Source organism: Salmo salar, chromosome ssa15, assembly GCF_905237065.1.
Source record: "Salmo salar chromosome ssa15, Ssal_v3.1, whole genome shotgun sequence".
Classification (NCBI taxonomy): domain Eukaryota; kingdom Metazoa; phylum Chordata; class Actinopteri; order Salmoniformes; family Salmonidae; genus Salmo; species Salmo salar.
Genome location: NC_059456.1, coordinates 89334211 through 89357852, shown reverse-complemented (window position 1 = coordinate 89357852; position 23642 = coordinate 89334211). Strand labels below are relative to the sequence as shown.

The 23642-nt window shown below is 45.8% G+C and overlaps 1 protein-coding gene across 2 annotated transcripts in view; it reads right to left on the bottom strand.

Moving 5' to 3' along the window:
• Window positions 1–23642, bottom strand: part of LOC106572568 (plexin-A2) — a 435095-nt gene that overhangs the window by 33813 nt on the left and 377640 nt on the right. For both annotated transcript variants that reach the window (XM_014146868.2, XM_045696253.1), the window contains exons 21-26: window positions 20684–20826; window positions 19503–19771; window positions 4377–4443; window positions 4093–4239; window positions 3499–3658; window positions 1488–1591 (exon numbers count right to left, since the gene is read on the bottom strand). In XM_014146868.2, coding sequence (XP_014002343.2) covers window positions 1488–1591; window positions 3499–3658; window positions 4093–4239; window positions 4377–4443; window positions 19503–19771; window positions 20684–20826 — 890 coding nt within the window. The remainder of the gene's footprint in view (window positions 1–1487; window positions 1592–3498; window positions 3659–4092; window positions 4240–4376; window positions 4444–19502; window positions 19772–20683; window positions 20827–23642) is intronic.

The following is a 23642-nucleotide window of genomic DNA, read 5'->3' as shown; positions in this document are numbered from 1 at the left end:
AGACTCAGAGAGACTCAGACAGTCTCGGTTTGACTCGGAGAGCACCGGAGCTCAGGGGGAGAGAGAGAGAGGTTGTGACTGCTGAGAGGGTGAGGTAGAGGGTGAGAGAGAGAGAGAGAGAGAGAGAGAGAGAGAGAGAGAGAGAGAGAGAGAGAGAGAGAGAGCTCTCTATCTGTGGGTGACAGGGATGTGGAGGGAGGAAGTAGGTAGAAGGTTAGAGGAAAAGAAAGTGGAAGAGTGAGATAGAGAGGACTAGGGAAGGAGACAGAGGGGGTACAGACAGTAAATCAGCAGGGGACCAAGTCCTCTATGACGGACACTACGTTATGTCACATCTAATAACCCTGACACCTTGTAAATGATTCTACCTCTTTTCCTCCTCTGGGGCAGCAGGTATGAGAGAGAGAGAGGGCCTCTGGTAAGGCTGCAGCCCCAGCCCCCCCGTCCCATCCTCCCTGACCGACCAGTCCCGGTCCTCAGTCACACACAGACACAAACACACACACACACACACAGACTGACCTCAGCCTGGCTCCAGGGCTGCAGGTTCTACAGGCTGCAGTCGGGATCTCTGGGCAGATGGTCTCCCTGTCTGAGTAATGGGAGCCTGCTGACCCTCTGTACTGCTGAAAGACTCATGTGCTCTGGAGAAGACTGCCCTCTCTCTCTACTTCTCTTTCTCCCTCACTCTCTCTCACTCTTTCTTCCGTCTCTCTCTTTCTCCCCTCTCTCTCACTTGCCCCTCTCTCTCTGTCTCTCTTTCTGTCCCTCGCTCACTCTTTCTCCCATCTATCTCTCTCGCTCTCCCTTTCTGTCCCTCTCTCACTCTTTCTCTCTCTCTTTTAGACATTAAGGTGGCGGGGAACTGCAGGTAAAGTCGGACCCTCTGAGATGTGGAGAGAAGTTCAGCGGAGGCTGAGGCAGGGCTAATTGCCATGGTAACAGGTAAAGGACAGCCTAGTCCCTGAGCAGAGGCAGATGAAATATAGATAGCAGGAGTAGAGAGAGAGAGGTAGAGAGAGAGTGGTAGAGAGAGAGAGAGAGAAAAAATAAATAAATAAATAAATACTGAGCTGTATTTCTCGAGGGTGGTCCTCTCTCTCCCCGGCCACCACCTGCAGAATAATTGCCCTCTACTCTATGTGAGTCATGCAGATCAGATCAAACCAGACTAGTGAATTCTAATGAGAGTCTGTAGGAGGAGGATTCAACATCTCAAAGTCAGGAGTCTGAACATTACATTTCCCCTACAGTACACTTGAGTGGGCTTGGGTCATTTAACTTCTATACATTGAATTTCCATAATCTACTGTATAGAATGGGTGTTCATAATGCAACTGAATCCCATCACCTCCAGAGAGAGACATACATAGATACTGTACCATAACAAACTGTAATATATACTTGATGTAGATGGGATAACCCTACCTGGTGATCAATAAGTGTGTCGAGTCTAGATATACGTAACATAGATCAGTTCACTTTACCTGGTAGTGCATGAGTGTGTTGAGTCTCTTCCAGTCGTTCTCTATCTTGGTGGTGATGTCCTCATCCTGCAGCACCACGCGGGCCATCCGCCCCTGACGCCATTCTGACGGGACCAGAGAGAAGAGATGCTGCGTCAGTCACACTGCCAGAAACACAATCACACACACCAACGCACCTATGCACGTGCACAAACACACATACAGCGTGCACAAGAACATACACACATATTCTCTAGTCTGTGTTATCCATTCACTATTGAAGCCTTTGCATCTTACAGTAATGCCTTTTTTATGTGGTGTGAGCTGAGTTACCTACAGCATAACCAATTCCAGTGACTGAACAACACTGTTCTACTGTTTAAAGGGATTGACAATTCTATCTGTTTGTCTCTAAGGGTGTTGCCAAGACTGCTTTAATAGCCATTACTTCTTCAAGCAAGATGAGTCCAAAACGATTAAGCTATTCTCTGACTGCGTCTTCATTTGCCTTGGTGTCACTGAGGAGAGGCACACAGACGTCACAAGCTTTCAAAGGACTCTTGAGAAAACACATTATCCAAATGAAGCCGTATCAATAGCCATTCGTGGTGCCGTTCTGTTCTGCAGACACACACAGAGCACGCCGTGTCCTCCGTTCGGTTAGGAGACCAGAGAGGCGGCGCCCGCCCGGATTGACGGCCATTTTAATTAAACATTACACACAAACAATTTCAATTTGTATACACACTCAGCCTCACCGGCGTAGCTGGCACTCAGCCTCACCGGCGTAATTGGTGTCAGTGATACTTGTGTCGCATGGTGGGAAAAACGCACGCCGGAGGAGAAGGACTAAGAGAGAGAATCCTTTCCAGAAAAGTGACTCGGGGGAGAGGGAGAGGGGGAGGGAGAGGGAGAGGGAGAGGGAGAGGGGGAGGGAGAGGGAGAGGGGGAAGAGGAGGGTGAGGGAGAGGGAGAGGGAGGGGAGGGGGAGAGGGGAAGAGGAGGGTGAGGGAGAGGGTGAGGGAGGGGGAGGGGGAGAGGGAGAGGGGGAAGAGGAGGGTGAGGGAGAGGGAGGGGGAGGGGGAGAGGGAGAGGGGGAAGAGGAGGGTGAGGGAGAGGGTGAGGGAGGGGGAGGGGGAGAGGGAGAGGGGGAAGAGGAGGGTGAGGGAGAGGGTGAGGGAGGGGGAGGGGGAGAGGGAGAGGGGGGGAGAGGAGGGTGAGGGAGAGGGAGGGGAGGGGGAGAGGGAGAGGGGGGAAGAGGAGGGTGAGGGAGAGGGTGAGGGAGGGGGAGAGGGGAGAGGGAGAGGGGGAAGAGGAGGGTGAGGAGAGGGGGAGGAGAGGGGGAGGGAGAAGGAGAGGGAGAGGGTGAGGGAGGGGGAGGGGGAAGAGGAGGGTGAGGGAGAGGGGGAAGAGGAGGGTGATGGGGAGGGAGAGGGAGAGGGGGAGGGAGAAGGAGAGGGAGAGGGAGAGGGAGAGGGAGAGGGGGAAAAGGAGGGTGGGGAGTAGATGGGCACATTGACGGCTTTTCGTCTGATAATGAAACGATAATAAGGTTGTTGATGTGGAAATGGTGGGCCGTGTTGGGCACCAGGTAGTGATCATTGATTTTTCTACTCTGTTGACTGGAATGTATTACTTTGTGTCCAGAGACCACTGCCACACACCCTAGTGTTACCTAGGTGATAGTGATATGGAGAGAGAGGTTGTCCCCTGTGGTTGTTGCTGGTGATTAGCACTTCTTACTTGAGGTTATTGTTTCTCTCTCATTGGTGTGAAGGGAGAGCACATGAGAAGAGGAGGAGGAGGAGGAGGAGAGGTGGAAGAGGCAGTGTTGGCTCTGGGGTGGAGTGGGTGGCAGACTGTGTGTGTGTGTGGGGGGGGGGCTGTCTGTCAGACTAGGGAAGGTGTGTGTGTATGTCATCCCCTTTGTGTGTGTGTGTGTGTGTGTGTGTTTGTGTGTATGTCAGCACCTTTGTGTGTGTGTATGTCATCCCCTTTGTGTGTATTGTGTGTGTGTGTGTGTCTATCTTACCCAGGTCCATGTCGACAGCGCGGGGCCTCTGTGAGTAGGGCATGTTCTTATAGCAGGCGTCCAGTATCTTCTCCTTGACCTGGGTGATGGTGTCACAGTTCAGCACCTTCACTGGGATCTCAGGACTGTTCTCATTGTCCGGGTTCACACAGTTCAGGATCTACAGGAGAGGAGAGGAGGTCAGGGTGTGTCTGTGTGTCTGTGTGTGTGTGTGTGTGTGTGTGTGTGTGTGTGTGTGTGTGTGTGTGTGTGTGTGTGTGTGTGTGTGTGTGTGGGGGGGAGGGAGGGAGGGAGGGAGGGAGGGTCAACATAGCTAGTGGGCGTACATACTAATGCATGGAGATCCATGGTTTCAAATAAACCAGCCGGGGGGGGGATATAGTGTATGTAGAGTCAGTAGAATCTGTTTGTGTCCGTCCGTCCGTCTGTATATCAGTGTGTGTGTGTGTGTGTGTGTGTGTGTGTGTGTGTGTGTGGGGGGGATATAGTGTATGTAGAGTCAGTAGAATCTGTGTGTGTGTCCGCCTGTCTGTCTGTCTGTCTGTCTGTATATCAGTGTGTGTGTGTGTGTGTGATTGCCTGAGTGGTACTGACCAGAGTTTTGTACTCTATCTGCTGTCTGATGAGCTTGTCTTCACTGAGGGAGTAGCGTGCCTCTCCGGTGATGGCGTCTATCGGCCCCTTCTCCATCTGCTGCTTGATGGCACAGTACAGCATGAACAGGGGTTCACCAGAACACTCCTGGAGAGAGAGAGGCGAGGGAGAGAGACAGAGAGAAAACACATATTGATTAAGGATATAAAATGTATTTCAACTGCCGCCTCTTATAAAACCCTGGTTTACTAAAACTGGTGAACTGGAGGTTGCATTAGACTCACTTTGAGGAATCTGTGAAGAAGGAAAGCGAACCAGTTGGTGAGCATCTTCTCTGCAACGGACTCCGTTCTGAAGAAAGAGGGAAAATTATGTGGATTTTTTTATGCTAATGTGACCTTTCCCAAATAGCTCCAAAAACATTTCAGGGCAGAGTCAGAAAACGATGGACTTATTAGAAGAAGAAAAACAGTAGAAAGAGGAGGAATGAGAAAGAGAAGAAAAAGCAGCCAGACAGTAGTGGTTAACGAGCATAAAAAATAGATGAAAGGGTTACTCTCTCTCCCTCCCCCTCCAGAGGACCAACAGTACTATTCCTGAATACCAACACTGCAATGCTTCATCTTCTGAGAGCTGGGCTAACCGTGCAGGGAAAGCACAAGTACACACTCTCTTCCTCCTCGGACTCCCTCCTTCCTCCACATCACCAACCTAAGCTTCTCCTCTCCTCACAAACAGTTCATTGACTATTGTCCAACTGATGGCGTGACTATGTGATTACCTCAGCTCCCACCTGGACATGCTACTAGCATATTGTCCCCAATCAAAGTACCCTTGAGTGTGTGTGTGTGTTTCTGAGTACTCAGAGAACCACTGTGCTTTACAATATCGTGACTGTCACTGGCTCGCGCCCACCCCACATCCCACCCCACATCCCACCCCACATCCCACCCCACACCCTTCAGTTACAGGGCCATACAGAAGCCTGTTGCCAATTTACTTGGTGCGGCGTTGTGAAAATGACCCTCTTAATGTGGCGGGAAATGACTATGATTACTTTGGGCTGCAGGCGGGGAAATGGTGGCTGGGGCTGTAACGTGTAACAGTGGTGTACAGGGATAAGGAGAGGTATTTGCTAGGATGGGCTGCAGCTCTCTCTCTCTGACAGCTTATTTGATGTGAGATGCACCAGGTTGATGGAAGGTGGAGTTTTGTTCACCTCATTTCAGCTGCGGGATGAGAGGAAGAGGCACTACTGACAGCCGAAGGAGTGTATGATTGTGCCCTCTTCTATAAACACCTGGGGTTGGAACTGGTTCAGGGAACAGAACCAAACATATTTTGGGGGAAAAAACAGAACCAGAACCAGGAACGAAAGTGATCTCTAGTGTTCCAAAATGAAACCATTGTTTTCAAATCTTGAGAACTGGTTAATAATGTAATTTTTTGTTCCAAAAATATCCCTAATGTCTAGTTTATAATTATGTAATTCAGTGAAGTTATGATGCTAGTAGCCTAAATGCAATCCAACTCACGTCATGATGTTCAGTGCCTCATGCCAAGCCCCCTCACGTCCACGCGTCTCTCTCGCTCTCTTCCCACCCATACAATTTCAGTCGCATCTCCCACCTGCACTTATTAACCAATCAAACATGTAAACAACTAGCTTACCCGTTTTATAGCAAGCTGTTCTATCCTTATTGGTGGAGTAAATTAATAAGCTCAATGTAAAAAATGATGTTGATTTCAAGAGTTTAAAAAATGTAGGAAAAGGAACTATATGAAGCTGTACTTTTTTGGGGTTCAAACCGGTTCAGAACTTCATTATGCTGGTTGGAGCACTGGAACAGAATGAAACAAATAGGGGAACAGAACGATTGGAAAATCATTTCAATTCCAACCCCTGATACACACACCAACTCACACACACACGTGCATCCACCTACTGCATCTCTCATCTCTACTACTACTCTCAACTAAAGTTTTCATCCTCAAAATCAATACGGACCGAAGCTGAAAAAACATACAAATATTGTGTTTTGGACAAAGTGCACATACCCTCCATAATTGCTCCCCTCTCTCCTCCACAGAGAACTATCCTCCCCTCCCCCTCATTACCCCTCCTCTGACTCACAGTGGATTGTGTGTTAATAGAACCTATTAAGGGTTTTAATAAGCCTAGCAAGTCCCTGTAGAAGGAAAGTCAAATAAAGACCTTTGTATGGGGCCATGTTGGGGCTCCTTTCAATGGTTCACTGAGACTCCTCACTATGTTTCCTTCCTCCTCCCCATCACTCCATCCTCCCATCTCCCCTTCCTTCCCTCGCTCTTTTAATTGAGTTCCATTAATGAACATCAGGATTTTCATTATCTTACAGTGCATTAAGACTGGGGCTTGATGCTGATAAATAGGTTGAGGGGGACCGATTAGTAGGCTGTGGAATGTCTTCAGAATGGAATAGTGCTAAACACAACATTCTCTTTCCGTATTAAGCCATTCTATTCTAGCAGCGCTCCGCATGGACGGGAATGTCATTAGAAAAACGCTGAAGACAAAAAAAGAGTGAAAGGACTCAAGGCGATAGAAAACTTGCTACTGTTCTGTCGTTCCATTTATAAATGGAGTGAGAGACAGAAAGCTATAAGAGAGTGGGACCGAGGACGGAGTGAGAGATAGAAAACAGAAAGCTATAAGAGAGTGGGACCGAGGACGGAGTGAGAGATAGAAAACAGAAAGCTATAAGAGAGTGGGACCGAGGACGGAGTGAGAGATAGAAAACAGAAAGCTATAAGAGAGCGGGACCGAGGACGGAGTGAGAGATAGAAAACAGAAAGCTATAAGAGAGTGGGACCGAGGACGGAGTGAGAGATAGAAAACAGAAAGCTATAAGAGAGCGGGACCGAGGACGGAGTGAGAGATAGAAAACAGAAAGCTATAAGAGAGCGGGACCGAGGACGGAGTGAGAGATAGAAAACAGAAAGCTATAAGAGAGTGGGACCGAGGACGGAGTGAGAGATAGAAAACAGAAAGCTATAAGAGAGCGGGACCGAGGACGGAGTGAGAGATACAAAACAGAAAGCTATAAGAGAGTGGGACCGAGGACGGAGTGAGAGATAAATGCAACATATCCGAGTACAGAAGGATTAAGGATGTCTCTAGAGAAAAAAAGAAAGAAAGGGTTAAAGCTAGGTAAAGAGATGGAGAGAATTAGAGAGAAAGAAACAGAGAAAAAGAGAGAAACAGAGAAAGAGAACGTGAAAGAGAGTATATGAAACAAACTTACAACCAAACAATTGTCTGACTAAAAGGTTTAAAAGCAGATTAACAAATTAAAATGGGAACGTACTTAGTCTAAAGTCGACAGATTGTCAAAACGTAGATACCATGTTCAGAAAGCTTTTAAGGGAAAAACCATCTAATGTTTGGGTTGTAGACTCTCACGAGTAGACAGACTACACTTCCTCAAAACAACATGGGAAGTATGAATATAGTTCATATAGAAAGCCATGACCATGGCTTGTTGATGTACCATTGCCATCTCTAATTTGGATTAGTTTTATTTTATTTTTATTTAACTAGGCAAGTCAGTTAAGAACAAATTCTTATTTTCAATGACGGCCTAGGAAGGGTGGGTTAACTGCCTTGTTCAGGGGCAGAACGACAGATTTGTACCTTGTCAGCTCGGGGATTCGATCTTGCAATCCTTTCAGTTACTAGTCCAACGCTCTAACCACTAGGCTACGCTGTCGCCCAGATACACATCAGTCACATCAGATACATGTTCTATACAGGCTATATGTTCTAATATGATGTTAATGACTGGAATTTAGAATGTAGACTGAACTGCTGTGAAAATATAATAACGTATAAAGTGTTCTGGCAGCCAGGAGAGCACAAAGCCACCCCCCTATTATACTAATAATATAACCTAAGACAGGTGTGTGTGTGTGTGTGTGTGTGTGTGTGTGTGTGTGTGTGTGTGTGTGTGTGTGTGTGTGTGTGTGTGTACACTGTGCTATTCTGTTGACATTCCCCATAATATACAGTCATTGAAATTCTACACTTGGACACTCAAAGTCAATCTTAAATGAATCATTGTTTATTATCAGCGTGCTGGAGAGGTTCCAACCAACTCAATGCACCAAGTACACTTTGATCAGGAGCTCTATCAGGGCAGTCCCGTTAGATCTCTTATATACAGACAAGTTATGTTTCATGATTTAGCTTATTCATCATTCATAATTAATTCATCATTAACGTTGACTTCATTCATGTGACCGACCAATACTGGGTCATGCATGTGACAGACCAATACCTGACGAGGCTTCTCCTCTCTAAGCTGAGACATTGAAACTGAGATATCTTTCGTTCTCAAAACAAGGGTCTGGGCGTACTGCTAAATTGCAGATACTGATAGTGAGGATTCTTTCCACGCATTCTTTCCAGGCATGTTCAATCAGTCACTTGCATGAACACAGAAATTGGTTATTAGAAAAGCACAAACATACATTTTTCCAGCACAATTCAGTGCTTTCAAAATGTATTCACACTCAAACAAATGTATTTATGATGCCCTTTTTACATCAGCAGATGTCACAAAGTCCTATACAGAAATCCAGCCTAAAACCCCAAAGAGCAAGCAATGCAGATGTAGAAGCACGGTGGCTAGGAAAAACTCCCTTGACTTATTCCACATTTTGTTGTTACAGCCTGAATTTAAAATGTATAACAACGATATTTTGTGCCACTGGCCTACACACAATACCCCATAATGCCAAAGTGGAATTATGTTTTTAGACATTTTTACAAATTAATACAAAGTGAAAAGCTGAAATGTCTTGAGTCAATAAGTATTCAACCAACCTCTTAGTTGTGGCAAGCCTAAATAAGTTCAGGAGTAAAAATGTGCTTAACAAGTCACAAAATAAGTTACATGGACTCACTGTGTGCAATAATAGTGTTTAACATGATTTTTGAATAACTACCTCATCTCTGTACCCAACACATACAATTATCTGTAAGGTCCCTCAGTTGAGCAGTGAATTTCAACCACGAATTCAACCACAAAGACGGCAGGTAGCCTAGTGGTTAGAGCGTTGGACTAGTAACCGAAAGGTTGCAAGATCGAATCCCTGAGCTGACAAGGTAAAAATCTGTCATTCTGCCCCTGAACAAGGCAGTTAACCCACTGTTCCTAGGCTGTCATTGAAAATAAGAATTTGTTCTTAACTGACTTGCCTAGTTAAATAAATGTAAAATAAAAAAGACCAGGGTGGTTTTCCAATGCCTTGCAAAGAAGGGTACCTATTGGTTGATGGGTAAAAATTATAAAGTAGACATTGAATATCAATACACCCAGTCACTACAAAGATACAGGTGTCCTTCCTTACTCAGTTACTGGAGAAGAAGGAAACTGCTCAGAGATTTCACCAGTTACAAAGTTTAATGGCTGTGATAGGAGAAAGCTGAGGATGGATCAACAACATTGTAGTTACTCCACAATACTAACCTAAATGACAGATTGAAAAGAAGGAAAAGTATTAAAAAATATGCATCCTGTTTGCAATAAGACACTAAAGTAAAACTGCAAAGAAATTAACTATGTCCTGAATATGTTTGGGACAAATCCAAACAACACATCACTGAGTACCACTCTTCATATTTTCAAGCATGGTGGTGGCTGCATCATGTTATTATGGGTATGCTTGTCATCGGCAAGGACTACAGAGTTTTTAAAATAAAAAGCAATGGAATAGAGCTAAGCACGGGCAAAATCCTAGAGGAAAACCTGGTTCAGGCTGCTTTCCAACTGACACAGGGGGATAAATTAACCTTTCAGCAGGACAATAACCTAAAATACACGGCCAAATATAGACTGGAGTTGCTTACCAAGACAACATTGAATGTTCCTGAGTGGCCTAGTTACAGTTTTGACTTAAACTTCAACCTGTCTCCTTCCCTTCATCTACGCTGATTGAAGTGAATATAACAAGTGACATCAATAAGGGATCATAACTTTCACCTGGATTCATCTGGTCAGTCGATGTCATGGAAAGAGCAGGTGTTCCTAATGTTTTGTACACTCAGTGTATGTTCTATACAGGCTATATGTTCTAATAGGATGTTGTAGAGGTTACTGACTGAAATATAGATTCTAGTCTGAACTGCTGTGAAAATATAATAACATATAAACTGCCATGCCTCGGGCAGCCCTCATTATACTCATAATATAACCTAAGACAGGAGTCAATGTCTGATTGTGTGTGTGTGTGTGTGTGTGCCATTCTGTTAACTTTTCCCATAATATACAATATGGTTTGTTTTTCCACCCAGCTCAAGCTGCCCTCAGGGTATTATGCCGGGTTATTATGCAGTTTCCCTCAATGAGATTCTGCTCCTGCTCTTTCTTTCCCTGAGAGACATTTCTAGAAGGATTCAGTAGCCCATTCTTAAACTCAATACATGGTATTATAGGATTATAAATTGTCGTTACAGGTCAAGTATAAGGTTAACTAACCTTTGTTTGAACAGTGTGCATATAATAATTTATACATCTACAAAGAATAGATAAAATAGTGAAATACCATCAGTAAGTAAATGATGAACCTTTTGATGTGAAGCTGGTCTTAAAGCAGATGTGTGCTGAAAGAGAGAGAGTTGTGAGAGACACAGAGAGCAGACTAAATGTTAATTACGGCGTGAGCATGCGTGCTGCATGTCTAATGCACCTTGTTAACCCAGAAACGCCTTTCATACAAGCAGTGGAGGTTCTAGCTTATATGGCTCCCTGGGCGAACCCCCCTTCAGCCCCCCCACCCAAGACAAAAAAAGACCCATTCCGCACTAACATTTACATTTAAGTCATTTAGCAGACGCTAAATGACTTAACTCATTCTTATTCAGACATTTGGAACAACACAAATAAATAATCATAACATTTAAAACTATATAAATGTATACAAAATAAGACTCATGAATATAAAAAAGTAACAAAGACAAATAGAAACAAATTGTAGTATATAAATACAAATAAAAAATAATCAAATTATTAAACTATTACCCTATTGCTAACAAAAAACACACAAATAAAACTAAATTGCACAAATCCTACATCACACAAATTGAATAACACACTTACAAAGAAGAGAACCTGATTATTACACTATTGCACTTCAAACAAGAAACACAAACTAAATTGTGTTACGGCGTGAGCATGCGTGCTGCATTTGTGAAGGAGGAGGAGGGAGGTTTGCGTCCGTGCATTGACTATAGAGGTCTAAATTCCATCACAGTGGGTTTCAGTTACCCACTACCTCTCATCGCTACGGCGGTGGAGTCATTTCACGGGGCACGCTTCTTCACAAAACTGGATCTCAGGAGCGAGTACAATTTGGTACGTATCCGAGATGAGGACGAGTGGAAGACCGCATTTAGTACCACATCTGGCCATTATGAGTACCTCGTCATGCCGTATGGGTTGAAGAATGCTCCAGACGTCTTCCAATCCTTTGTAGACGAGATTCTCCGGGACCTGCTCGGTCAGGGTGTGGTGGTGTACATCGATGACATTCTGATCTACTCCGCCACACGCGCTGCGCATTTGTCTCTAGTGCGTAAAGTGCTTGGGCGACTGTTGGAGCATGACCTGTACCTCAAGGCCGAGAAATGTGTGTTCTCCAAACAAGTCGTCTCTTTTCTGGGGTATCGCATTTCCACATCTGGGATGGTGATGGAATGTGACCGCATTTCGGCCGTGCGTAATTGGCCGAAATGCGGTTCTTAGAGTTTGCCAATTACTACCGGAGGTTTATCCGGGGCTTTGGGCAGGTGGCGGCTCCCATTATCTCACTGATGAAGGGGGGGCCGGTGCAGTTGCGGTGGTCGGCGGAGGTGGACAGAGCTTTTGGTCAGCTGAAGACTCTGTTTACCGATGCTCCTGTGCTGGCGTATCTGGACCCCTCTTTGCCATTCATAGTGGAGGTGGACGCGTCCGAGGCTGGGGCTGGAGCCGTGCTGTCACAGCGCTCGGGCGTGCCCCCGAAGCTTTCGCCCCTGTGCTTTCTTTTCTAAGAAGCTTAGTCCGGCGGAGCGTAACTATGATGTGGGGAACAGGGAGTTGCTGGCTGTGGTAAGGGCCCTGAAGGTGTGGAGACATTGGCTTGAGGGGGCGCAACACCCTTTTCTCATCTGGACTGACCACCGTGATCTGGAGTACATCCTGGCGGCAAGGAGACTGAACCCTCGTCAAGCTAGGTGGGCTATGTTTTTCACTAGATTCCAGTTTACTATCTCGTGTATATACCAGGTTCCCGTAACACTAAGGCCGACGCACTGTCTCGTCTCTACGATACCGAGGAACGGTCCATCGACCCCACTCCCATACTTCCGGCTTCCTGTCTGGTGGCACCGGTGGTATGGGAGGTGGACGCGGACATCGAGCGGGCGTTACAGTCAGAACCTACTCCACCTCAGTGTCCTGCGGGTCGGAAGTACGTCCCGCTCGGTGTCCGCGATCAATTGATCAGGTGGTCGCACACGCTACCCTCCTCGGGTCACCCAGGGATTGAGTGGACGGTGCGGGGTCTTAGAGGGAAGTACTGGTGGCCCACATTGGCGAGAGACGTGAGGTTCTATGTCTCCTCCTGTTCGGTGTGCGCCCAGTGTAAGGCTCCTAGACACCTGCCTAGAGGGAAGCTACAGCCCCTCCCCGTTCCACAGCGGCCGTGGTCCCACCTGTCGGTGGATTTCCTCACCGATCTCCCTCCGTCTCAGGGGAACACCACGATCCTGGTCGTTGTGGATTGGTTCTCTAAGTCCTGCCGTCTACTCCCTTTGCCCGGTCTTCCTACAGCCCTACAGACCGCGGAGGCCCTGTTTACTCACGTCTTCCGGCATTACGGGGTGCCTGAGGACATCATCTCTGATCGGGGTCCCCAGTTTACATCCCGGGTGTGGAGGGCGTTTATGGAGCGACTGGGGGTTTTGGTCAGTTTGACCTCAGGTTTTCACCCCGAGAGTAATGGGCAGGTGAAGAGAATTAATCAGGATGTGGGCAGGTTTCTGCGGTCCTATTGCCAGGACCGGCCGGGAGAGTGGGCAAGATTCGTGCCATGGGCCGAGATGGCTCAGAACTCTCTCCGCCACTCCTCTACTAACCTGTCACCCTTTCAGTGCGTGTTGGGTTACCAGCCGGTCCTGGTGCCCTGGCTTCAGAGCCAGACTGAGGCTCCTGCGGTGGAAGACTGGGTGCAGCGCTCAAAGGAGACCTGCAGAGCTGTCTAGGAATCCCTTAAACGGGCTGGTGGATGGCAAAAGGAGAGCGCTGACCGCCGCCGTGTGGCAGCTAGCGTGGCAGTTCTTCTTCTCAATGGAGCTCTCTGCTTGAGACGGCCTCAATAATGAAGGTCCCAGTCAGTAATGGAGCAGCCCCATGAGATCCTACAACTGCCCTGTCAGAAAGAGAAGTCCCCTCAGTCCTCCTCATCCTCCGTGCCCCCAGCCCCTTCAGCACTGCTCATCCCCGGGCCCCCAGCCGCCTCAGCCCTGCTTGTTCCCGGGCCCCCAGCCCCCTTAACCCTCCTCGTCCCCTGGCCCCCAGCCCCCTCAGCCCTAAGTATCGTGATATTATCGTATCGTGAGGTCCCTGGAAATTCACAGCACTAATATGCATATGTGTACTGTATGTTTATGTTTTCCAGTGTCAAGTACCTCAATATTACATACCCTGTATACACTGCTAAACTATATGGACAGAGCCATGCAGAGAAGAAGACATTTGGCTTACATATACCTTCAAATATATTTCACATATACAGTATTTCAGGACTGAAAGCCACTATAAGCATCGGGACAGCTATGTTTACATCTCCCATCTGTAAGTCCCTGTTGTAAGGGTTATTCTTTCAGAGGTCAACCATATATATCTACAGGTCCATGTTATGGACATGCTACTGTGAGTACTACAGAAATGCATTCTGCTACAGCGTGTGTGTGTGTGTGTGTGTGTGTGTGTGTGTGTGTGTGTGTGTGTGTGTGTGTGTGTGTGTGTGTGTGTGTGTGTGTGTGTGTGTGTGTGTGTGTGTGTGTGTGTGTACACTGTGCCATTCTGTTGACATTCCCCATAATATACACAATGCAATATAGATAAGACAGGACCAGGAAGCTGAAGGTCCAGGAAGCCGGAGGTTAAGTGCCCTAGGTAACTTCCTGTATGTCCTTTATTTAAAGGGTGAGATCAAGCTGATCCTAACTGTTATAGGCCTATTTATATTTTGCCCTGTTTATCAAAAGTGTTGGAAAAACTTGTCAACTGACTGGCTTTCTTGATGTCCAGAGTATTCTCTCTGGTAAGCAATCTGGTTTCCGCTCAGGTTATGGATGTGTCAATGCTACCTTAAGGGTCCTCAATGATGTCACTATTGCCCTTGATTCTAAGCAATGTTGTGCTGCTATTTTTATTGACTTGGTCAAAGCTTTTGATACGGTAGACCATTCCATTCTTGTGGGCCGGCTAATGAATATTGGTGTCTCTGAGGGGTCTTTGGCCTGGTTTGCTAACTACCTCTCTCAAAGAGTGCAGTGTATAAAGTCAGAAAATCTGCTGTCTCAGCCACTGCCTGTCACCAAGAGAGTACCCCAAGGCTCGATCCTAGGCCCCACGCTCTTCTCAATTTAGATCAACAACATAGCTCAGGCAGTAGGAAGCTCTCTCATCCATTTATATGCAGATGATACAGTCTTATACTCAGCTGGCCCCTCCCCGGATGTTGTGTTAAATGCTCTACAACAAAGCTTCCTTAGTGTCCAACAAGCTTTCTCTACCCTTAACCTTGTTATGAATACCTCCAAAACAAAGTCATGTGGTTTGGTAAGAAGAATGCCCCTCTCCCCACAGGTGTGATTACTACCTCTGAGGGTTGAGAGCTTGAGGTAGTCACCTCATACAAGTACTTGGGAGTATGGCTAGAAAGTACACTGTCCTTCTCTCAGCACATATAAAAGCTGCATGCTAAAGTTAAATCTAGACTTAGTTTCCTCTATAGTAATCGCTCCTCTTTCACCTAAGCTTCCAAACTAACCCTGATTCAGAGGACCATCCTACCCATGCTAGACTACAGAGACATAATTTATAGATCAGCAGGTAAGGGTGCTCTCGAGCGGCTAGATGTTCTTTACCATTCGGCCATCAGATTTGCCACCAATGCTCCTTATAGGACACATCACTGCACTCTATACTCCTCTGTAAACTTGTCATCTCTGTATACCAGTCGCAAGACCCACTGGTTGATGCTTATTTAGAAAACCCTCTTAGGCCTCACTACCCCCTATCTCAGATATCTACTGCAGCCCTCATCTTCCACATACAACACCCGTTCTGCCAGTCACATCCTGTTAAAGGTCCCCAAAGCACACACATCCCTGGGTCTCTCCTCTTTTCAGTTCTCTGCAGCTAGCGACTGGAACGAGCTGCAACAAAAACTCAAACTGGACAGTTTTATCTCAATCTTCTTATTCAAAGACTCAATCATGGAAACTCTTACTGACAGTTGTGGCTGCTTTGTGTGATGTATTGTTGTCTCTACCTTCTTGCCCGTTGCGCTGTTGTCTGTGCCCAATAATGTCTGTACCATGTTGTGTTGCTTCCATGTTGTGTTGCTACCATGTTGTGTTGCTACCATGTTGTTGTTATGTTGTGTTGCTACCATGCTGTGTTGTCATGTGTTGCTGCCTTGCTATGTTGTTGTCTTTAGGTCTCTCTTTATGTAGTGTTGTGTTGTCTCTCTTGTCGTGATATATGTTTTGTCCTATATTCATATGTTATTAAAACATTAGATAATAACAATGTGTTCCCCGTCCCCGCAGGTAGGCCGTCATTGTAAAGAAGAATGTGTTCTTAACTGACTTGCCTAGTTAAATAAAGGTTCAATGAATAAAGATGTGTGGTGGCGCTCTCTGACCGTGTAAACCAGGTCTGACCGTGTAAACCAGGTCTGACCGTGTAAACCAGGTCTGACCGTGTAAACCAGGTCTGACCGTGTAAACTAGGTCTGACCGTGTAAACCAGGTCTGACCGTGTAAACCAGGTCCGGTGCTGTGGCGGTCAGTAATAACTCATACTACATGGTCATACACTACTATAGAGCTACTGCTCCTCCTGCTGCCTCAGATACTGTACAGTACACTGCCACGGGTCTACATATAGTATAAATCCCAAATGGCACCCTATTCCCTACAAAGTGCACAACTCTTGACCAGACCCCTATGGGCCCTGGTCAAAAGTCAGACACTATATGGGAAATAGGGTGCCATTTAGGACACACATATAGAGATAAAACATTTTATCTACACTTCGCTAGGGCTCTGGCTAAAAGTAGTGCACTATGTAGGAAATAGAGTACCATTTGGGGTGCACACTATCTGTGTGGGCTGAATGGGATGAATGACTGTACTGTACATCTCACAGTGGGAGAGATAGTAGCTGCTATAGTCTCCACGTGGGAAGTGTATGACTGAAATGTAAAGTAGCGTAGAGGCTCCTGATGGGTTTCAGGGAAGGGAAGTGTAGATGTATCTCTACAGTTGTGTCCTAAATTGCACCCTATGTATATCAGGGAACGGGTGATCTTTGGCACACAGTCACAGACTACATCAGTATAGGAAGCGATAGAAGGCAGAGACGGACTAATTCATTAATAATAGGTAGAGATGGTTCAGGCCTAAACATAATAACAGGCTCAGCCATCCTGTTATCAACTGCTAATTGATGGGCTGCCATCAGAGTAGAACAGAGCTGTCCTATTCCTCAACCATCCACATTAATGACAACAACACATTACTGAGGGTTACACATATGTTCAATTTCAGTCACTATGAGGATTTTTCTTTGCTTATGTCTCAGCTCGCTCCTCTCTGTGTGTCAGCCAACCGTACCTTTGCCACAATGAGCCACAAGAAAAACGTCAAGAGAAAATAAACAGTGTGTCAAATTGGTAATCCTTTATATTCTTTTGAAGAAATGGAAGGTAATGTTAAAAAAACAAAAGGAATATTCAGGCCTGAAGGCCAGACCAGCAGGACTTAAACCAATGTGTTCCTAATGACGGGAGATAAAGGAAACTACGGGGCAGCTAGGAGTGTGTCGGGCTGGCGGCTGGCATTTTAAATAACATAACAGCATAATCCAGGTCATTTGCCTCTCTCTTCTCTTCTCTCTCTGTCTGTTCACTTCTTTCCTCTCTCTGTTTGTTGCCTCTCTCTTCTCTCCTCTCTGTTTGTCGTCTCTCTCTTCTCTCCTATCTCTGTCTGTTCACTTCTCTCCTCTATCTGTTCACTTCTCTCCTCTCTCTGTTTGTCGTCTCTCTCTTCTCTCCTCTGCTTGTTGCCTCTCTCTTCTCTCCTCTCTCTGTTTGTCGTCTCTCTCTTCTCTCCTATCTCTGTTTGTCGTCTCTCTCTTCTCTCCTATCTCTGTCTGTTCACTTCTCTCCTCTATCTGTTCACTTCTCTCCTCTCTCTGTTTGTCGTCTCTCTCTTCTCTCCTCTGCTTGTTGCCTCTCTCTTCTCTCCTCTCTCTGTTTGTCTCTCTCTCTTCTCTCCTCTGCTTGTTGCCTCTCTCTTCTCTCCTCTCCGTTTGTCATCTCTCTCTTCTCTCCTCTGCTTGTTGCCTCTCTCTTCTCTCCTCTCTCTGTTTGTTGTCTTCTCTCTTCTCTCCTCTGCTTGTTGCCCCTCTCTTCTCTCCTCTCTCTGTTTGTCATCTCTCTCTTCTCTCCTCTGCTTGTTGCCCCTCTTCTCTCCTCTCTCTGTTTGTCTCTCTCTCCTCTCCTCTGTTTGTTGTCTCTCTCTTCTCTCCTCTCTGTTTGTTGCCTCTCTCTTCTCTCCTCTGTTTGTCGTCTCTCTCTTCTCTCCTCTGCTTGTTGTCTCTCTCTTCTCTCCTCTCTGTTTGTTGTCTCTCTCTTCTCTCATCTCTGTTTGTTGTCTCTCTCTTCTCTCCTCTGTTTGTCATCTCTCTCTTCTCTCCTCTGCTTGTTGCCCCTCTTCTCTCCTCTCTCTGTTTGTCTCTCTCCTCTCCTCTGTTTGTTGTCTCTCTCTCCTCTCCTCTGTTTGTTGTCTCTCTCTTCTCTCCTCTGTTTGTCGTCTCTCTCTTCTCTCCTCTGTTTGTTGTCTCTCTCTTCTCTCCTCTCTGTTTGTTGTCTCTCTCTTCTCTCCTCTGCTTGTTGTCTCTCTCTTCTCTCCTCTCTGTTTGTTGTCTCTCTCTTCTCTCCTCTCCTCTGTTTGTTGTTTCTCTCTTCTCTCCTCTGTTTGTTGCCTCTCTCTTCTCTCCTCTCTGTTTGTTGTCTCTCTCTCCTCTCCTCTGTTTGTTGTCTCTCTCTCCTCTCCTCTCTGGAGATGGGGTAAAGGTGGACTGTGACAGTTCTGCTGATTCCCTGCTAACCCATCCATACGCCTATTAAACGATACAAAGATGGCAACCTTTACTCTAGTAAAAGAGTAAAAGGACTCTATATTTAAAGATATAGTACATGGCCCTGAGTCCTGTCGAAAACAATCTAGATAGGAGACAGGAGACAGAAAGAGAAAAGTAAAGTAGAAGCTGCTGCTGAATGTTTGATGAGGAGCCAGAGCTCAGCGGATAAGTGAGACTGACAGTGGTACAGTCGTGTACTCTCAGACTGATTGAGATTGGGGTGGGGGGGAGACCTCTGTGACTGACTCAGTGACCATAGCCTTGCTATTGAGAGAAGACAGGCTATGTGCACACTGCCCACAAAATGAGTTGGAAACTGAGCTGCACTTCCTAACCTCCTGCCCAATGTATGACCATATTAGAGACACATATTTCCCTCAGATTAAACAGACCCACAAAGAATTTACTGCTTACTGTTTACTGTTCATTTTTATTGTTTATTTCACTTTTGTTTATTATCTACTTCACATATGTTTCCCATGCCAATAAAGCCCTTAAAGTGAAGAGAAAGAGAGAGAGAGAGAGAGAGAGAGAGAGAGAGAGAGAGATGAGACTACAACTCTCTATCTTGGCTGATAATTCAAAGGATACTAGACAAGTAATTGTTGCTAAAAATTCATATCTTGCCATTGTAAATGAAGTACATATTACATATGACATACGACATATTACGAATTTTGATGAATGGAATCAATACAAGTGGTAGAACGCACCTCTCTGATCCACACTCCATCTATCTTATAACAACATCCTCCCACTGTTTCCCAGCTCCACTATCTCTGCTTCCCCTTCCATTCTGCCCACAGCAGATGTGCTCATACTGTATGTGTGTGCATACATGTGTGTGTATGTGCATACATGCATAATGCATCTTTGTGTGTGAAAGTGTAAATGTTTATGTATGTGTGTGTACATGTATAAATGTGTATGAATCTGTATGTCTCTTACCTGCGCAGCAGCAGCTTGGGGTGGTTCTTGCTCTCCAGGTTCTTGTCGATGAGGTCAGAGAGCAGGTGTTTGAGCACGTCGGTGGCGTACTCCAGTTTGCCCTGCAGCGCCGTCATGATGAGAGAAGCCACGTTGCCGCGGTCACGCATGGAGAAGGAGCGCTGGAGCTCCAGAGTCCTGATGAAGGTTAGCAGGAACACCTTGTTGTTGATGAGCTGAGCGAAAAGTTTCAGAGCCTTCTCTGTGCTCTGCTGACCGTTACCCGACACCTAGGACATGCAGGACAGGAACCAAAGGGTTAACATGCCACATGACAACACATGGTTTCTGTGTTAAGAGTTGTACTTTAAACACCTTCATACCCACCCAGATTGTTCCATGCGTGACAGAACTGCTCTGCTGCTTTTCATAAAGGGGCATGGTGAGGCGCTAGTACTTTCTGCTGTTCCTATTGGACGTTTATTCCTCCCTGAACAACTCCTCACTATCACACCATGTCACCCTCATACAGTCAACAGGCTGACCCTAATAAGCCTGCATACTTTGTCCTGTTAGAGATCTCAGCTTACAACCCATCCTATGTACCCTAATAAGCCTGCATACTTTGTCCTGTTAGAGATCTCAGCTTACAACCCATCCTATGTACCCTAATAAGTCAACTCATCCAGCAACTCACACCCACCCTGTACTCCCCTATAAAGAATAGCAGAGTATTAAAGAGACTCCGTGGAGTGTGTTCCAGTCAGTCTGTCCCAAGTAGAGGAGGTCCCAGGGCTGCCAGTGAACAGGACATTACCCACTTCATTACTCCTGATGAAGGATGCGCTGGTGGGTGAAATAAACGCACGTCGGGAAACTGGACTGGGACCTGCGTGTGTGTGTGTGTGTGTGTGTGTGTGTGTGTGTGTGTGTGTGTGTGTGTGTGTGTGTGTGTGTGTGTGTGTGTGTGTGTGTGTGAGAGAGAGGCCAGAGGGCAGAGAGGCAGATCGACATACTGGTGTCAGTCTCCCCCTGGCACTGTGGTGCTTATGGAGGGCATGCCACAGGGGTGGTGTGGAAGCTCTCTCTCACTCTCCCTTTCCTTCCTCTGTCTCTCCTTTCCTCATTTCTCTTTCCCTCTCCCATCCCCCCTTCATACTTTTCTTTGTCTACTTTTTCTCTCCATCTCTCTCTCTCCGTACCTCCAGTTCTCTGAGAACAGGGTGGTCCTCGATGCCAGGGAAAAGGACTCTCATGGCATAAGTCCGGTAGTCCAGATGGGGGATACCAGCTCTGTCCAGATCACTGGTCAGCTCGTTGATGTCCGTCTGCAGCTCAGCAAAAGCTGGAGGAGGTGGGTAAAGAGAGGAGAAATGAACAGGACTGTTAGTATGGATCAACTGATTTCAGACCGGCTGGTTTATTGGTTGCATTAGTATGTACGCCCACTAGCTATGTTGACCCTCCCTCCCTCCCTCCCTCCCTCCCCCCCCCCACCCCCACACACACACACACACACACACACACACACACACACACACACACACACACACACACACACACACACACACACACACACACACACACACACACCCTGGTGGCCAGTAAATTGGCTGTACTGTAGAGTATCTGAGCTCCTGTGTGTTCCCTGCTGTTAGGGGCTGCAGGTGAGAGCTGGTTAATTGGTCTCTTCCTGACTGAGTCCTGCTAGGCCTTGCTCTGCTCTGCTCTGCGGGTGTCCCCTTACCCTCTCTACAGCCAATCACAGTCATATCTCCCCCCTGCCTACAGCCTGCCCCCCAGCACCCCTGCTAGCCAAGCCCAGGTCCCAGGGCTCAGACATACACCCCTGGAGGGGAACCCAGGTACCTAGCTGCCCCTCGAAATCCACCCTCGGGGCACTACACTCTTCCTGAACACAGATGCTGTTTAAAACATGACCCTTCGGTGTGTCTCCTCGCCTGTGTGTGTGTGTCTGCTTAGAGTGTCTGTCTGTCTGTCTGTCTGTCTGTCTGTCTGTCTGTCTGTCTGTCTGTCTGTCTGTCTGTCTGTCTGTCTGTCTGTCTGTCTGTCTGTCTGTCTGTCTGTCCGTCCGTGTCCAGGGCTTTAGCTGTATAAGCCCCATGCAGCTGTGTGCTGCTCAGCTCTGCTCACATCCCCCAGCTGGGCCCTACAACAGACATAGAGCAGACCTCACTATGAACCTCTGTACTCTGCCACAGCCCTGACACAACCCAGAGAAACAAAACAATGACATTTAGAGGATATACCTTTTTAGTATACTATGTCTTCTATATGTCCTGTCTTTGTAATTCTGTATGTTGGAGTTATTCTATATGCTGTAATTCTGTATGTTAGAGTTATTCTATATGCTGTAATTCTGTATGTTGGAGTTATTCTATGTGCTGTAATTCTGTATGTTGGAGTTACTGTATATGTTAGAGTTATTCTATATGCTGTAATTCTGTATGTTGGAGTTATTCTATGTGCTGTAATTCTGTATGTTGGAGTTATTCTATGTGCTGTAATTCTGTATGTTGGAGTTATTCTATATGCTGTAATTCTGTATGTTAGAGTTATTCTATATGCTGTAATTCTGTATGTTGGAGTTATTCTATATGCTGTAATTCTGTATGTTGGAGTTATTCTATATGCTGTAATTCTGTATGTTGGAGTTATTCTATGTGCTGTAATTCTGTATGTTGGAGTTATTCTATATGCTGTAATTCTGTATGTTGGAGTTATTCTATATGCTGTAATTCTGTATGTTGGAGTTATTCTATGTGCTGTAATTCTGTATGTTAGAGTTATTCTATGTGCTGTAATTCTGTATGTTAGAGTTATTCTATATGCTGTAATTCTGTATGTTGGAGTTATTCTATATGCTGTAATTCTGTATGTTGGAGTTATTCTATATGCTGTAATTCTGTATGTTAGAGTTATTCTATATGCTGTAATTCTGTATGTTGGAGTTATTCTATATGCTGTAATTCTGTATGTTGGAGTTATTCTATATGCTGTAATTCTGTATGTTGGAGTTATTCTATGTGCTGTAATTCTGTATGTTAGAGTTATTCTATATGCTGTAATTCTGTATGTTAGAGTTATTCTATATGCTGTAATTCTGTATGTTGGAGTTATTCTATATGCTGTAATTCTGTATGTTAGAGTTATTCTATGTGCTGTAATTCTGTATGTTGGAGTTATTCTATGTGCTGTAATTCTGTATGTTAGAGTTATTCTATGTGCTGTAATTCTGTATGTTGGAGTTATTCTATGTGCTGTAATTCTGTATGTTAGAGTTATTCTATATGCTGTAATTCTGTATGTTGGAGTTATTCTATGTGCTGTAATTCTGTATGTTGGAGTTATTCTATGTGCTGTAATTCTGTATGTTGGAGTTATTCTATGTGCTGTAATTCTGTATGTTAGAGTTATTCTATATGCTGTAATTCTGTATGTTAGAGTTATTCTCTGTGCTGTAATTCTGAGTGGTAAAGCTGTCTTCAGGCTAGCTGGAGGGGATACATACAGTAACTTGCCTGTCCTTCCTCTGGGCCCAAGGTTCAGAGGTCAGCTGGTGTAGTGAACAGAAGCGTGCCCTGTCTGTACTGTGGCCCACCAGGGGTGTGTGTGTGTGTGTGTGTGTGTGTGTGTGTGTGTGTGTGTGTGTGTGTGTGTGTGTGTGTGTGTGTGTGTGTGTGTGTGTGTGTGTGTGTGTGTGTGTGTGAGTCATGTGTGTGTGTGTGAGTCAGTGTGTGTGAGCGATAGACAAGCATCATGTGCATTTAGTGTGCCACGATCAGCGTCAAAAACAGGTTAAACTAAACTAGCAGAGACGGTGTCTGTCAGACAAAACGTGACTCACTGACCCAGATTCACAATAACTTGTATTACATTCTACAACACATACCACCAGTTATTTACATGTTACACAGAAGCATCAATGTGTGTCTTTCATGTGAGTATAACATGTCTTAGTGGAGCCCAGCTAGCTAGCTCAGTCTTAAGCCCTACAAGGAAACTGGAATCAAAGTGTCTCAAAATAGCTATGTAGAGCAGAAGAGGACCAAACATAATTGCTTACCTCTCACAGACATTTTGAGAGACTGATTTCAGTTTCTGTACCTGTAATGACGTAACTTTGTTGCTGATGGAGGG